Source organism: Trichosurus vulpecula, chromosome 7 (assembly GCF_011100635.1).
Source record: "Trichosurus vulpecula isolate mTriVul1 chromosome 7, mTriVul1.pri, whole genome shotgun sequence".
Classification (NCBI taxonomy): Eukaryota; Metazoa; Chordata; class Mammalia; order Diprotodontia; family Phalangeridae; genus Trichosurus; species Trichosurus vulpecula.
In genome coordinates, this window is record NC_050579.1 from 48515479 (window position 1) to 48532938 (window position 17460).

The 17460-nt window shown below is 41.7% G+C and overlaps 1 protein-coding gene across 8 annotated transcripts in view; it reads right to left on the minus strand.

Annotated features, from left to right (window-relative positions):
• Positions 1-586: 586 nt before the first annotated feature.
• Positions 587-17460, minus strand: part of LOC118856190 (myomegalin-like) — a 273345-nt gene continuing 256471 nt past the window's right edge. For 4 of the 8 annotated variants that reach the window (XM_036766329.1, XM_036766327.1, XM_036766326.1 and 1 more), the window contains 6 exons: positions 15159-15275; positions 14119-14345; positions 8238-8381; positions 6382-6520; positions 3930-3976; positions 587-1856 (listed from right to left, as the gene is read on the minus strand). In XM_036766329.1, the coding sequence (XP_036622224.1) occupies positions 1767-1856; positions 3930-3976; positions 6382-6520; positions 8238-8381; positions 14119-14345; positions 15159-15275 (764 nt within the window). In that variant the 3' untranslated portion in view covers positions 587-1766. Of the gene's footprint in view, positions 1913-2773; positions 3687-3929; positions 3977-6381; positions 6521-8237; positions 8382-14118; positions 14346-15158; positions 15276-17460 lie in introns of all 8 variants that reach the window. The other 4 variants (XR_005010844.1, XR_005010845.1, XR_005010846.1 and 1 more) reach the window with 2 other exon arrangements.

Below are 17460 nucleotides of genomic sequence, written 5' to 3' on the forward strand. Positions count from 1 at the left end.
AAACTGCTCTTACAGACTGATACAATATGACAAGTTGGGGAGAACTGAGTTCAGATGTGACCTTCACATTCTGGCTGTGGGACCCTCCCAAGTCACTTAAACTCTGTGTCCCAGGTCAGGACAGATGCCAATGGGATCTCCATTGATAGAGGGGATGCATCCCCTGGAGCTGCCCACCCAGTTCAGACCTTCCCCTCTCCCCTAGATTATGTGAGGCAGCAGTGAAGGCTAGTTCATGTGTCAGCATGCTGCCTGAGTTTCTGGGGGTGGGCCACACATTGGAAACAGCAATGACTTTATCATTGAGAAGTGTGCTGCTGCACCTGATGTGTCCATAGGCTCTGGGGAAAAGAGTCTTATTTTGCATTTTGCAAAGGAGATGAGTTATGTTCATAAGGCTTACTTAATGAAGATATAGAGATCCTCAAACAGAGTATTCCTTAAACCTAGTCCGCCATTACAGACCTATAGTTAGGGTACCCTAAAATTTAGGGCTGAGGGTCTCTAACACCACGAAATGAGCAAATTCAAGAAAGGAGACACAGGTTCCATATTTAACTGGTGTCCAATTCAGCAGGAAACAAAATTTCAAGTGAAGAAAAAAATTTTTATTTTTTAACACACAATCTATCCTCCCCTTAGACACAAGACAGCCTAGTAAGGAGACTGGAACATCTCTCTCCTGCTGCTTCCCTCCTGTCCCCGACTGTCTATCGTGTGGCTCACACCACTGTGGCAGCATATATACACACACACATATCCTACAAGCACGGAGATGCCACAAGGTTTCACCACAGCGGGAGTCTTCTTGCATTTCAGCTAAGAATGGGCATCACTGTCTAACTAAGGACCCAAATTCGAGGCTTGCTGCTGGACAGTGTCTGGCCAGCTATTCCTGGTTCCCTAAAAGGGAGAAATTAGGATAAAGAAAGGGTACAGCCAAGTAAAAACCATCTCATACCTAAACCAAATCAAGTGAAAATTGTACATCACAAAATGGAGGAAAAAAGAATTAAATGATTAGATATATAAAGTGGGAAACAGTCCAGGAATCTTGCCTTTTATCAGGCCACGCTCCAAGGTGAGGGGGACAATCTGGCTTAAGACCTCCATGTCTCATTTCTCTCCATGCCAGGGCAAAAGTAGGCAAGTCACTGTGATGATCCTTCCAGGAGTGAAACCGGTTCTGGATGTTACTTTCTGTATATTATTTTTTTTCACATATCCATCCCTCATGAACCACCCAAATGAGGCTGTTCCAGGAAGCGAATTGTGAATAGTGAGCACCGGGGACTAAGTCCTTTTGACCGCCCTTTGCAACAACTGCTCATGCATAATGGAAAATATGCTTCTAGAGTCGCCCTGATCTATGCACTTCCCTAAGGGATTATAATGTCCAGTGTCTGTGGGCCATGCCGCTACCCATTAGCAGGGAGGATGGCTGTGTTTCCCCTGAGTTTACGCATTTAAAGGACAGCTACTGAAGGGAGAAGCTTGTGCAGCAGACATCTAGGCTTTCTGCTCCCTTGGGACTGGATCCAAATGACCCAAGGCTAAGGCAGAAGCACCATTTTAGGTTCTATGCCCTTAACTAAGTTTCTACATCTTTGCCCAGAGCGAGGTGGGCTGGGCCAGGATGGTGATAATACTGAATGGCTGGGTTGCTTCCATTACCATGCACTTCCAGCAAGATAACGTTCTGTCTCCTGCTTCTGGGTCATCTGAGCCACACAGTGCGGCTTTTAAAGGTGGGACCTGGCTGCTCCTCAATGGTTAGGTAACTGGAGAAATCGAAGACAGGCGCGTCCCTCCTGCTGCTTCAGGGACCCCTGATGGCTTCGCTTTCTGCCTGGCTCCTGGAAGACAGGGGTCACATGACCTGGGTATATGGCAGAACTCTTTGGGAGTTAACCTGCAAGTGGAATACAAGACAAAGAAGACTACATCATTTGACTGGCATTACTATGAGTGCAGTGGTTGGAGACATAACCCAATTAGTAAGTTAGCAGAAGCCACTGGGAGGAAGATTACATTCATATTAGAAGAATCGGCAAGGTGGGACAGACTCAAGTATGCAGTTGGAAAGCTAAGTGGATGTCCCCACCCTGGCATAAAGCTGTGGCAGAGTCAAAGTCCACAGAATCATCTATCAAAGCTGGAAAGCAGGACACAGCAGAGCTCCACCAATGCCCAACCCTGACATTTTGCAAACGAGGAAGAAGCAGCTAGGGAAGGGTGAGCGATTTGCCTGGGGTCAAGAAGCTAGTTAGTGCCAGATCTATAAACAAACACTCTCCAAGCTCTCAGCCCTGCTTCTCTTTCCACTACACTGCAATTACTCCTATTCCTCAGCAGGCAGATGTCTGATTAGTACTCTGTATTTGGCAAAATGATAGTATTTCATGCTGTTCAAGGAGAAAGGCAATTAGCATCTAAGGCACAAATAAAGAAGGAAACATCTTGCTGGGGAGAAAAGATTGAGCCATGCCCCCCACTCTGGTGAGAGCAACTTCTCTTTCCTCTTTGAAAGAGCCATAGAAGAGAATCGTGGGGACCTCAGAGAACATCGAATCGAACCCCATTATTTTATAGATGAAGAATGGTCGAGAGAGGCTGAACAAACATGCCCTGGACAGAGTTGGAATTAAAACCCGAGTCTCCCAACTGCCAATCAAATATTCTTTCCACTACACCACAAAAGACTTTGGATCATTGCGGAGACAAAAGGAAGCAAGCTGGGAAAAACCAAACAGATGTGAGGGGTTGTTGTTACCTTTGCTAGGAGAGGGATGAAGCTTTACATAATTAATCTTGGAAGGATTCTTCTGAAGGGGCTCAGGAGAGAAAGGGATTGTCCAAGAAAGAAAGAGGGGATGTTAGCAAGGAAAAGAACAGAGTTGTTCCCTATCCCACCCCTCTGAAGGTGGTCCTCACACCAGGTCACCACTTGCAGGTCCTTATAGTAATGTTCTCAGGAGCTGGGTTGGCAATACTTTGGCCGTGGTTTTAAAGTTATTCCCTCTGCTTCTTTAAGAGGCTTCAAATAACTCATTGGAGAAGTGTCTTCTCCCGGTTAATCCTCACACCTTCATGCCTTTTGCTTCAACAGTATGCGTGTGCTTAGAATTCTTTTCCTTAAACCACTCCCTATTTTAGATTTCATGTACTATCCTAATCTCTTTGGAAGAGATCCCATTTGGAATTTTTTGGTAAAGAAATTTATAGAAAAACTCTCTGTTCGTCCTTAAAGGGAAAGGTTAGAGATGTAAGGGACCCAAGTAATGCTATCTTGTGCCTGCTGCTTTTCTCTGTTGCAGTCATCTCAACCTTTTACTAATCAGAAATAAAGTTAGAAGGAATGGAAAAATCCTGATGTGAAAACTATTTGCCAGTGCAGGTATTATAGGACAGACGGGTCAGAGATCCCAGCCTTTCTGCATCTCCTTTTTCTTGAGTTTTATTCACTATGGCTAGCCAGCCTAATCTCTACCCATGCAACCCCCCAAATCCTACCCACCAGGCTTGACAAACATCAGCCACTCTTCCCAAAGAGAAGAGTCATGAGGGTCCCGGATGTTTCTTTAGCTCCCTCCCTCTCTTCTCCCTGTGGTTGCCACACAGCCGTGATTGCTTACATCCCCTGTTCCTCCAGGCTGGAACTGAATTGCATTTCTTCGGATATCAAGCTTTAAGTAAAAAGGGGGTGATGGAAATGAATAAAGAAGAGCACGAGTGAGAGTAGCAATGTAAGAGAGGGCACAGGGCTGACAGAAACGGGAAGCAGAACAGTGGCCTCACTGTAAGGATTCCAAGCTCCAAGCTAAACTAGCTTTAACGGCCACCTGGTTACAGGTGTAAAGGTTGGTGGATGAGGTGGTAGTGGGTTCCCATGATTAGCTGGTAGATGTGGCCACTGCCAATTCTCTTACCTCAAGATTTGTCCTTGCCTTCTTCAAAACATCATGTGTCCTAGTTACTGGAACAATAAGAAGGCAAAAATCAGAAGAGTCTGCTAATGACTCACTTGGCTTAGCATACAGAGTATAGGTGCTTTGTGAGCTTGCTCCTCTGGCTTACCTTGCTTGGTCAATTCCGTTTCTCTCATTTGTGATTTCTGTCCACCTGAATCCCTTGCCCCCTTATCCTATCACTGTTTTTGCCTGACTGTCCCCAACCCCAGAGTATTCACATTGGCCATTTCATCCAATTCTACTGCTGAATGGTGCTTCAGGAAGCCAGGAAACCATGCTGACTCTGGGCCACATTTATTCTGTCTAATCTCAATGGGCCCTTGCTACTGCAAAGCAATATTTTCATTCTTCCCCGATCAGCTCTCCATTCTAAGGACTCTTTATAGAGACTCTTCGAAACTTCTCTTCCTCAGCCTCCCACAGAATCCTACCCCCTCACCTGTTCAGTAGAGAACCTTGCCTCAACCTTACTAATAAGAGAGGCCATTCACCACTACTCTACACATCAAAATCACTTGTTTCTCTCATTTCCTCTTTTATTCAACTTTGATGAGACATGACCCTTCTCATAAAGATCAACTCATCTACCCATACCTTAATCCCATCCACTCCTGTCTCTTCTGGCAATCATCCCATCTTTCTAATCTGCAATCTATCCCTATTCTCTCTATTGCCTACAAACTCAATCAAATCTGTCCTATCTTAAAAAAAACCACAAATACACAAACCTCCCCTGCCCCGCCCACTTGACCCTGTTTAAAAAAACTCTCACCCAACATCTCTTTAAATCACCCTATGTTCTCTCCTCCTTTTCACAGCCAACTTCTGAGGGGGAAACCCCCACTATCTTTACACTTTACCTCCACCTCTTCTTCTCTCACTCCTCATCTTTTGAAACCTAGATTCTGACCTTATCACTCAACTGAGAACACACTCTCCGAAGTTACCAGTGGTCTTGTAACTGCTACATCCAATGATCTTTTCTCAGTCCTCATCTATCTTGATCTTCCTGTAGCATTTGATATTTATCTTTTCCTGGCTACCCTGTCCTCCTCTGGTTTGTTTGGTTTGGTTTTTTTGAGATACACTTCTCTCATTTCTCCTGACTTTGTCTTAGTCTCCTTTGATGGATCTTCATCTATGTTCCATCCCCTGATCTTGGATAAACTTAAAAGGTCAGTCCTAGATTCTCATCTCTTCCCTCTCTTTACTCTTTAGGTGAACCCATTAACTCCCATAGGTTCAATTTCCATCTCTCTCTATACTACCCTAATATATACAGCTCCTGAGTTCCATCACCAACTACCTACTAGACATTTTAAACTGGATGTCCTGTGGGTATCTCAAACTCAACGTGTCCAAAACAGAACTCGTTGTGTTTCCACAACAACTCACCCCTCTCTGCCTAACTTCCCTCTTCCTGTTGAGGATACCAGACCATCTTTCCAGTCATTCAGGTTCACAATCTCAGTGCCATCCTTGACACCTTGCTCACTCTCATTTCCCATTACCAATCAGATGACCCATTTTGTCAAGTCTACCTCTTCTCTCCATTTATGTGACCACCCTCTTAGGTTCAAACCTTATTACCTCTTGCCTGGACAATTATAATAGCCTCATATTTGGTTCTGTCTACCTCCAGCCTCTCCCTTTTCCAATCTGTCTTAACACACAGCTCCCGAAGTGATATTCCTAAAGCACAGGTCTGACCAGGTCCCCTCCCCTGCTCAAGAAGCTCCCATCATTCTCTATTGCTTATAGGACAGAATACAAATTCTTCTATCACTTAAAGCTCTTCTCAACCTGGCTCAAATCTATACTTTCCAGTCCTATTACACATCTTTCCTCTTCATACACTGTTATGATTCAGCCAGACAGTTCCTGCTGGTGTCACACATTTTGTCTTGTGTGTGCCCTTGTATGGTTTTCCCTATACTTGGACCCCTCTTCACCTGCATCTCTTAGAATCTCAGTTCAAGCACCACTTCCTCTTTGGGGCTTATCTTGATCCTCATCCTCCAGCTGCTAGTACCCCTCCCCCTACCCAATTATTTTCTATTTACTTTGTATATATTATGTATCTATTATATGGGCATATTCTTTTTTCTGTGATAGAATGTAATCTCCCTGAGGGCAGGAACATTTATTTCTATCTTTGTATCCCCAGTGTCTAGCATATTGCCTGACACATAGTAAATGCTTGCTGATTGATTAGACATAATGCACAGGAGGCATGGAGACATCAGGAAAGTTCCATCCATGGACACTTTCATGTGATTGACCCTCTTTGGTCTCCATGTTTACTGGATATCTAGCAGAAGGGCAGGGACATGTATAAACAGCTTCTTCTTTTCCACTTTACTTCCCTAACCCCACTGGATTTCAAGCAGTCCTGGCTGGGAATACCTACATTGGTTAATAATGAACTGCTCCATGCTCTCCTTCAGCTGCTTGGTTGTCTTTAGTTGTTTATTTGTACTCTGAAGGAGATTCTCTTGCTCAGACAATTTGGTTTTCAGCTCTAGAATTTCTCCTTTCATTGACTCCTCCTAAATAAAAGATGAGGTTCTTTGTTAGAATGCCTAATAAGTACCACAAGCTGTGCAACCCCAAAAGCCCAAAGCAGGATTCCACACCCTTCTCAACTCCAACTCAATTCTGGGATGACTTCCCTCTATTACAGCCAATACCCTTCTGCTTTCCAAAGAAAGCCTGGTTCTGGAGATAGGATGTCATAGGAATGGGGTTTTAACACATCTAAAGCAGGCATACAGATAAACTGGGAGCCTGAATGAAATAGAACATGTCAGAATTTTAATTTTTAAAAAAACACCTGTAATCTTTTTCTTCTTTGCAACTGCCAGGGTCCTTTAACATCATTTGCATAGTTACTGTGTCATTATATGAAGGGTGGGCATTCATTAAATTTGTGTTAATTTATTCAGCAACTGGGAAAATGAATGGACTGGGAAAATTTTCATATTTAGTCTGATCAGAATTTGCCAAATCCCTTGAAAACAATAAACAGTCTTTGAGGCTGATCCAACTATCTGTAGCTAGATCTAGGACATTAATCCAATATCTAACCTCTACTAGGAGGAAAAAGAGGTACTGCACTCAATCTAGAGATTTTCTAGCTCAGGGACCCTTAAACTCTTGGGGGGCATGGACCCCCTCTGGCAAGCTGGTGAAGCTGACGAACACCTTTCTCATAATACATGTCGGGGCAGCTAGATGGCGCAGTGAGTAAAGCACCAGCCCTGGAGTCAGGAGGACCTGAGTTCAAATTTGACCTCAGACACTTGACATACTTCCTAACTGTGTGACCTTGGGCAAGTTACTTAACCCCAATTGCCTTGAGTTCCCCCCTCCAAAAAAAATACATGTCACCTATATTCATAATTGAAGGGAATGATGTTAGTGGAAATAAAGATGTAATATGTCCACCAACTCTGTTCTACCCTGAAAGCCCAGCTTGAGCTCAGAGAAGAGTCCTTGGAATGACTCAGTTTCTCAGACCTTCCCCACCTCCTCCCCCAGAATCCTAAGATTCTAAAGCCATCCCAGGTTTTCGATGTCTATGCCTGGGAAGTCCTATGACTTAGTAGTACCAGTTTGTGATTATGTCAGACTACTGGTGTGGTACTGATGGCTGTAGTAGAAGAGTTTAATGGAAGCCAGGTGGCATAGTGGATGAGATACTGGATCTGTAGTCAGTAAGACCTGAGTTCAGACACTTACTAGCTGTGCTTGGTAAAGTCACTTAAACTGTCTGCCTCAGTTTCCTCATCTGCAAAGTGGGAGTGATATAGCACTTAGCTCTCAGGGCTATTGTGAGGATTGAATGAGATAAATTTGTAAAATACTTTGTACACTTTAAAGTGCTATAGATAATTGTTGGCTAATCTTACCATTAAAAGAAAAAGATGAATGGTGAATATTTGACTTTTGTTCTAGAAATCTCTAATGGAAAAAATGGTAGCATATTTTAATATCTCCAGGGGTGTGTCACTTCAATATTTCTCAAACCCTTTCTGTTTCTCTAGTTGAGTAGCTTATCCCAGGGAAAGAGGAAATCCATATGGTGCTGCATATGGGGAACACAAGCCAGAAAGCCCTGTCTCGCGTTAACTTTCACATTCACACACCCTCTCTCCTAAGGCTCACTCTTGGAGGTTCCCTTTCTATGTTGCTCACTCCCAGTGTCTCTTGGGGGAACACTTCAATCTGTCCTGAAACATGTGCCACATCCCTGCCACCTCTTACCACTTTCCTCTGCTGGATAGGGCTGTGGGCACTGGGCAGGGCTGCTCTCCAGAACATGGTGAGGAGAGAGACAGACTCCTCCAAGATCTGGTGCAGGGCACTGGTGCTGCCCCGGAGCTGGTGGATGCTTCCAGAAGTAAGAACCTAGTAAAGGAGAGAAGGCAAACGTGCTTCTAAGGTCTGAACACGTTCTCCATGGCAGGCTTCTGGCTGAGAGAAAAGAATATCTTGGACCCCTAAATCCTTTTCTAATTGGATATCCCAGAACACGCAACCTGGAGTAGTGACTTCCCTCATCAGAGAGGATTGATCTGCTTCTAGCTCTCTGACTCTGATGGAGATTTCCCTCTAGTCTTAGAGGCAGCTGGTGGAGCAGGGGGTAGAGTGCTGAGACTGGGATTGGAAAGACCTGAGTTCAAAGCCAGCCTCAGACACTTACTAGCTGTGAGACCCGGGGCTAATCATTCAAGCTCTATTTGCTTCAGTTTCCTTATCTGTAAAATGAGAACAATCTAGCACCTACCTCACAGTGTTGTTGTAAAGATCAAAGATGTTTGTAAAAATAAATTTTAAAAGTGCTTAACACAGTGCTTGGCATGTTTTAGGTGCTACATAAACACTTCTTCTCTTTCCTTCTTCTCCAGTTATGTCTCCTTCATCTGTCTCCATATCCCCTCTTCCCTCCTACTTCCATACCCTCACTGACTATTGGGGCTCAGCTGCCTCAGGACATAATCATCCCTCTGGCCAGTGAAGATAAGTTATGTGCGTCTCAAGGTTTACAGCGACCATAAATTTAGGAACCCTGGGTTTTATTCTTGGCTTGTCACCTACGTGATTGGCAGCTTGGATTTGGTCACAAAGTTGAATCTCTTTGCCATTCTATGTCTATAAAACAGAGATTAGGCAAGTATTCCCCACCTCAAGTCATCATACCACAGTCAATGAGTGCTGCATAAAACTTATGACAAAGATGTTTCCTTCCTTCCTTCCCTCTTCCTCCCCCCTCCCTCCTTCCTTCCTCCCTTCTTTCATGCATCTTCATTGACATTTTGTGAGTTGTGTTAATCCTCTACAAAATGTCTACCTCTGGCGTCTATGGTCAATTCACTTCAAGATGGTCCTCATTAACCACATAGACTCAGACCCTAGACTTCACTTGCTATTGTAGCAATTCCCAGCCCGTGATTATTTCCTGTCACCCTTCCCCATCAACTATTTCCAATCAATGTTGACTATTTCACGGGAAGACCTCTCTCTGTCTCTATCCCTCTCTCCAGGTCTCTCTGTTTCTCTGTCTCTTTTTTTTTTATTACAACGTAATGATTTCTGGGTGCCCCCACATTCACCAGCACCCTCGTGAATCCCCAGGCTTCTGTGCGACAAAGACAATTAAACAGAAACATTTATACTACAACTGTGCCTGAAAGAGTGTGCAAACACTCCACAGTCATAATCCCCCACCTCTTCAACTTAATTTTTCCCAGAGATGACATTGTTCATTATTACTATAGTGTTTGGGGTTTCATTCATTTTTAAGCTTGCATTACTGTAGTCTTTTGTGTTGCTTTCCGTGTTCTGTTTAATTCTCTCTGCATCAGTTCGAACAGGTCTTTCCATGTTTCTCCGAATATCTTATGGTCATCATTTTTATGGTTAAAAAATATTCCATTGTGTTCATATGTTCATATGTCCCAGTAAATTAATGGGCACCTGTTCCAGGTCTTTGCTAAGATAAAAAGCACTACAACAAACAATAGTGAATTTAGGGGCTCTAATCTCCTTGGGGTGACATGTCCAAAAGGGGGAATTTGGGGATAAAAAAGGATAAGAAGTTTAGCCACTTTCTCACAGAATTCCAAATTTATTTCCAGAATGGTTGGACCAATTCATAGCACTACAAACAACATATCGGTGTATCTGTCTTCCTACGCCCCTTCCAACATTATTTCCACTTTTTGTCATCATTTATAATTTGGTAGATATGAGGGGAAACCCCAGATGTTTTAACTTGTATTTCTCTTATCATTAGTCACTGGCTGGTTATTATTAGTTTTAAGTTCTTTTGAAAACTGATCATATCCCTTTACCACTTGTTTATTGAGGAATAGCCCTTGGTCATAAATGCCTGTTATTTCCTTATATATCTTATGTCAGACTTTTATCAGAGATATTTGATGAAGAGATCCCCCCCCCCCAATTAACAGTTTTTTGCTTTTTCTAACTGCATTGGCTTCATTTGTACAAAAGCTTTTTAAATTTTACATCTCACTTCCCTCCAATGTTTGATTAAGAATTCTCTCCCTAGACATAGTTATGAAAGCTATTTCCATTTTCCTCCAATTTTTTAATGATATGATCTTTTATATTTAGGTTAGGTTTCAGCTTGTAACTTGCTGTGCTATATGGTATAAGATGCTAATCTAAATCTAATTGTTACTGAACTGCTTTCCAGTTTTCGTGGCAGTCCTTTTCAAATATGGGGTTCTTGCCTCTAAAATTTGTGTTTCTGGGATTATTGAACACTGAGCTATTAAATTTGTTTCAGATTCTCACTTACCTTAATCAGTTCTATTGGTCTACTTTTCCATTTTTTAACCAATACCAAATAGTTTTGATGATTATTCCAAGAAGTCTGGAAGCACTGCTCCTCTTACATAACTAATTTTTCCTACTATTTCTCTTGAGATTCTAAACCTTTTTTTGCTGAATGTGAATTTTATTATTTTTGTAGTTCTGTAAAATAGCACCTTGGTACATTTATTGGCATGGTACTAAGTCTGTAATTTAATTTAAATAGTACCATACTTTTTATTAGGTTGATGGAACTCACCCATGGAGCAATGAACCTCTAATTGTTTACATTTTTCTTATTTTTATAAAGAATGGTTTAGAATTGTGTGCATATAGATACAAATAGATAGATATACATACATAAATGTGTATATGTCTTGGTAGATTGACTCCAAAATATTTTATTCATTTCATTACTGTTTTAAGTAGGATTTCTCTATCAATTCTTTCTAGTTTATATTATTGTTCTACCTAGAAATCCTGGAGAGTGGATTTATTTTGTATTCTGCTATCTTACTGAAGCTACTAATTGCCTCAGTTATTTTGCTGTTTCACTCAAGTCTTTAAGTTAGCTATCATATAGTCTACAAATAAGAATACTTTCATCTCTTCTTTGATAAATATTTGTGCCTTTATTTCTAATGTCTTATTGCTAATCACTAGAATTTATAAAATTGTGTCAAATAATAAAGCTGTGCTTCTATCCTTGTATTTATTAGGGAAACTAACGTTCCTCCACTGTAACAATGTCAGCTTTTGATATTAGATATATACTTTGATCATATTTTGAAAGGACCTTTACTATGCTTTTTAAGATTTTTAGTACAAGTAGGCTTTATTTTTTTCCCAAAGGCTTTTTCTGCATCTATTAATATAATCATGTGCTTTCTGTTTTTAATGTGATTATGTTAATTGATTTCCTAATGTTAAACCATCCTTGCATTTCTAGAAATACAACTTGTTCATAGCAAATAACTTTTTTGAATATCTTGCTATAAGTCTTTTTGCATCAATATTTACTAGTTATATTGGTCCATCTTCTCTCTTGCTGCTTTACCCTACTTTAGTTTTGGTAATAGCAACATCTGTGTCTCAGTAAAAGATTTCTTCTTTAGTTCGGTTCCATTAATTTTAATCTTGTTTGTCATTTTTTTTTTGTCTCAAGTATAATACTTGATCATTGTTAAGGTCTTTTAAAAAATTCTTACCCATTATTCCTTTTATCTTGATGGTGAGCCTCATTATTAGGTTTTTTATACTTAGGAGCTCAGCTTATACTCAGTCTTTCTTGACTAGAATTTTTGCCTTTTCAAAGTTGCTTATTTCAGGCTTCCTTCCTTGGTGTTTGACGCCCCCCCACCTCTTCCATTGCAGTGTTACCCCCCATTTCCCCCAACACAAATCCCCAAGGCTGAGCATCTTTAGCTTTGGTGGCTATGAGGGACAGCTAAATTGATGTAAATTCCACAGTGAGAGGACAGGTGGTCTTCTAGTCCTCCTTCTCCTCTAAGTGGTTCCATGGTGCTCCATCTCCCACAACTCCTGTTCACAGTTGGGTGACCCACTTTCCATCAAGTATCCTACCTCTTATGGGCCTGAGAGGGTTCCACTGGGGTCACTGCTATGAGGGGAGGGGGTTGTCATCATAGCCAGGGCTTGAAACTCAAGACCAAAGCCTATGAGGTGGCTTGTGCTGACTGAGCTCAGCCCCTAGAGTAGAGTGGAGATGTGTAGGCTGAGTGGAAGCTTTAAATATCTCAGCTTTCCTATGTCATTTCTATCCACCCAGATTCTGGAAGAAGATTAAATTACTATAGATGGTGCCTTTTTTTCTCTTGCGTTCAAGTGGTTAGGGCTAGGGAATTATGATAAAAACAACTACTCTGCCATCTCGTGAATTGTGTGACCAAAGATGGGGCTTTTTATCCCATTCTTGCTTTTGGGTTTTTTTACGTGGCTTAACTAGTATTAATTACTACATTTTTACAAGAATCCCAAAACTTACACATACTTTGCTACATTTCATCATTATTGCTATCAGACATTTGTCAAGTTTTCCCAAGAACCAAGTAAATAGAGACAAAGTAAAATATGGATTATATGTATTTTCAGTTATTTATGGTATATAATGTGATTATGTTAATTGGTTTCCTAATGTTAAGCCACCTTTGCACATCTAGTAGAAATACAACTTGTTCATAGTGAATATTTTGCTATAGTCTTTTTTTGAAACTTTTGTTTACATTTTTTTTTGCATCGATATTCACTAGTTATATTGGGGCAACTAAGTTGCACAGTGGATAGAGTGCAGACCCTGGAGTCAGAAAGGCTCATCTTCCTGAGTTCAAATCCAGCCTCAGACACTTACTAGCTGTGTGACCCTGGGCAAGTCACTTAATCCTGTTTGCCTCAGTTTCCTCATCTGTAAAATGAGCTGGAGAAGGAAATAGCAAACCACTACAGTGTCTTTGCCAAGAAAATCTCAAATGGGGTCACAAAGAGTCAGATATAACTGAAAATGATTCACTAAGGAAAATGCAAAAATCTACTCATTCATTCCCAGATGAGTCTCTCCATTTAGTGCTATAAAGTCTCAAGATATCTTGGACTGGATATCCCAACTGTCAAAAGAGAACTAATTGCCTCTCTTTGACTCTTATCTGTACCCAATTTTCCCATCACATTTGGATATCAGATGTTCCAAGCTAAGAATCTCAGTATAAGACCTGCTTCAATGCAGCATGATCACTAAAAACATCTTTAACCATTAGCCCATCAAAAATCTTTCTCATCACTCAAACAATTTTTTGAAGCCTATCTTCTCAGTGAACCTGCCACTATTCCACTACTCCTAAATGTAGAAGATCTCATGATTATTCTCTCTGATTCTCTACTCTGTATTCTTAGAATGAACTTACTCATATCCTGTGAGGATGCCAGACAATGCATCCATATCACCTTGATGTTTGTACTCTGACATTTCTGTCTTTTACACAGTCCTGAGGCACCTAAAGCCTGCTCTCTAGGATGCTTGCTTCTTTGTGAACTTAGGGCAGTGAAAGGCGCAAGGTGAAAAAGATGAGACCTTCTACAGTTGCAACAATACAGCTTGTATCCTCCAAAGAGGAGCTAGAAAGGAAATGGTCTGATATTGAGGCAGCTGAACCAAGGAATCACTAAGAGAAGACAGAGAGACCAGCAGATATCAGCAAGCCTGGAGGAAAAGAAGAGACGTTTGGGAATGAGAGAGGAGGAGGACCCAGAGGTGAGAAGAAAGGGATGAGAAAAGAATCAATGATCTGATTACCTCGGTGCCTTGGGCTTCCAGGGCAGGTGATTTGAGAGTAACCTGCATGAGAGAGACCATCTTATGCACCAGGACTTTTCCTTCCAGAATCTGCTGCTTCAGGGCGCTATAGTCATCGATATGGCCAATCATATGGCGACCATGCTTGTTGGCGAATGAACCATCGGGAGCATCCCCCTCCAGCATGGGAGGGGTCTTCCTTCCAGGAGACACATCCAAACCCAATTCTGGAAAGCACAATAAAACGCAAGTCCAAGCTTAGCTGTGTTAATCATCCTTCTGCAATCACTCAGTGCTTTAGTTTAAGAGACCAGAAGACCAACAGGGAAAGAGGATGGCATCTGGAAAGATAATCTCTGGGAAATGTACAGTACTGGGGGCAGTAAGTTGAGGCAATTTATTCTGATCTTGTTGACATCTTCTTTTTCAATTCTTTATAGTGATATCACGTAGTCAGATATAATTGTAATTAGTGAATAAGAGCAATGAAAGAAAAATAGATGTAATAAACAGTTTGGGGACAGAAAAAGCAAAAATAAAGGAATCTTGATTACTTTATGTTCTCCTACAAATGGAGGGGAGGGTGGAATTGTGATTAGAAGGCTAGTACTGGGATCCAGAAGACCTAGTAAAATCCTGCTTCTGACACATGTTAGTTACGTGACTCTAGACAAGTGATGTAACCTCTTGGTGCCTCAAATAACTCTCCAAGAATTAGAGACAAATTGCCCATCTGCATTGATGAAGGAAGTTTCTACATTAATGTATTTAGTGGTCCAGACTAGAAAAAAAAATTAGGAAAACATGCAGGGGGCAGAGGACTTCTGGTAATACTGAAGAGGAGGCGTAGATAGGAAACAAAACTGTGATGGTGGGAAATCCTTACCAGGAGGTGTATTGAGTGATAACAATAACAGGCTGGGCTTAGACCATAAGAGTGAACCACAGTGGAGGCAATCTGCACACAATGGTTAGGCTGTGACTACATCCATATCATTCCTACCAGCTATCACAATTCTCTTCAGTTGTCATATTTGTACCTTTTGTTTTCTGGAAGGGGGAGGTCTCTGGGTCCAGAGCACTGGATGTGGCTGTGGAGAAGACTGAAGTTGGAACATTCATACCAACATCCCGAACTGGAGGAGAAGAAATTGGATCTGCACCAAAAAGACAACCATAGTCATCAGCATTTTCAGAAAGTGCTTTACCAAACATTTGCAAATCTAGTCTTTGCCTCCTAAACCAGTATAATTCAGCAATTACACATTCTATAGACATGTGTGCATTTGTGTGTGTTTGTGGGGGAGGGGGAAGGAGAGATAGAGACAAAGAGAAGAGAGACAAGGATAGAGACATATAGACATGGAGACACAGAGAGACATCCAGAGCAGATCCATCCTATTGTAAGTGAACCTTATGTGTCTTGGAGTGGCCCTAAAAACCAGAAAAGATTTTTGGACCAGCACAAACACACACACACACACACAGACACACACACACACTCTCTCTCTCTCTCTCGATCTACATACATAGACATATGTCTATATATGTATGTGCACATGTGTGCATATATGTGTGTATATATATATATATATATCTTTAAAGGCCTCCTACTTGATTGTAATAAAAAATTGTCTTATGAATTATGGGCCTGTCAGACTCTTGTGAAAGGTTCTTTTGGAGGAGTCCCCAAACTACTGAAACAGATTGGAATCTAATTGTTCTTTTCTTTAAAAAGAAAACTTTCTGATATTTGAAAAGGATTCCACAGAAAAACAACTGCCAGAACAAGATACGGGGAATGAAAGCCCATTCTGCTCACCAAATCTGGCAAGAAAACTTCATAGCATGTGAAGGGTATTAATATATACATACATATGTGTGTGTGTATAAATGAAAGAATGAAAAAGAATGGAGGAAAAGAGAGCGGAAATGGGAGACTGACAGAAGCCTGTTGGAGAGAGAACATGGAAGAAGGATCTTCAGAGATATATAACAAAGCGAACAGAAAGCAATTTGCTGGCATTGAAATAGAGTGAAGCCCAGTCTCCTACAAAGGCTCTCTGTGATATGTGAGCCAAAGCAGAAATAAGCAAGAGAGTAAACATGAGGTCTCACTACTTCCTGGCAGATAAGGAAAGGGGGAATGAGTGCACAGGAGATAAGAAGGCAGAATCGAACGTGACAACTGCCATGGCTTCCTGAGAGAAAAAACACAATGTAAAGAGGAACTCAGGGAACAGATCCTCTGAGAGCTGAGATCCTGATGGTCCTGGAAAGACAGGGGTAAGCATGGAAAATGGTAGCAAGTGAAGAATGTGCCCTAGGAAAAGTTGGAATGAAATGTTAAAAAGTTAACATTAGAGAATTCTGAGAGGAACTTTTCCCTTACAAGAATAAGGCTGAGCTAATGGCCTCCATGCCAGTTGCAGCTCTAGGGCTTATATTAGCCAGCACCTCCCTATATAGGCAGGAGAGGTGGGTGTGATGAGGGTGGTCCCACCCTGATCCATTCTGACTGGAGCACACCCTGCTGAAGCTTATGTGAAACTGAGCTGGGTACCCCAGACACTTTAAGTGACATGTGTGCTCAGTGGTGAAAGATTTCGAAGCAATCTTCTGGTCCTCATGAAGGCATCAGGAGGAGAGGAGCTGCATCAGAGAAGATGAGCCACTGAGTCTCAAAGAGTAGACCTTAAAAGGAGTGACTCCACCCTCTGGTACTTTCTTCCCATTTGCTGAACTTGTGGGGCTTCTATGGAAGCTCTCTTAGACTTCTTGTGAGGAGAAAAGTGACTATGATAGCTGCTCAAATATGACAAATCTGAGCCTGGACTCCAGTCCTTTGGCTGATGCTTCCTTTTTGTGCTTCTTTCCCTGAGCCTGGGTAGAGTAATGGAGGTTATGGAGTCATGTTTTAAGCATTTCTTTTGTAGAAGTGGAAATAAATTGCTGTCCTGTACTTTCCCTACCTTGGAACTGGAACACCTTTCTTCTTCCTTTTGGCTAAACCCTTGACGTAAGTCAAATCTAAGCTTTAAAGTGATTTACCCAAGGGTTCTGGGATAGGGGACACAGAGAACCAAAGGCAACAAGAGCATGACCCCTCAGAGGCCAGAGTCCCCTCAAGAATGACCCTAGAACATGCATGAACCCAGAGCTGAGAGGCTTCTTATACTGGGAGAAGATGGTCCCAATCCCTCCAGAAAAGCAACTGGTCTGTTGCTTTATTGGAAAATGAAGATGCTTATAAGGAGAAGGCAAAAGGTTGAGTGGCCACACCATGACTTTGGTTATGCAAACCTCACATAAGACTACGCACTGATGTCCAAAGGATCTCCA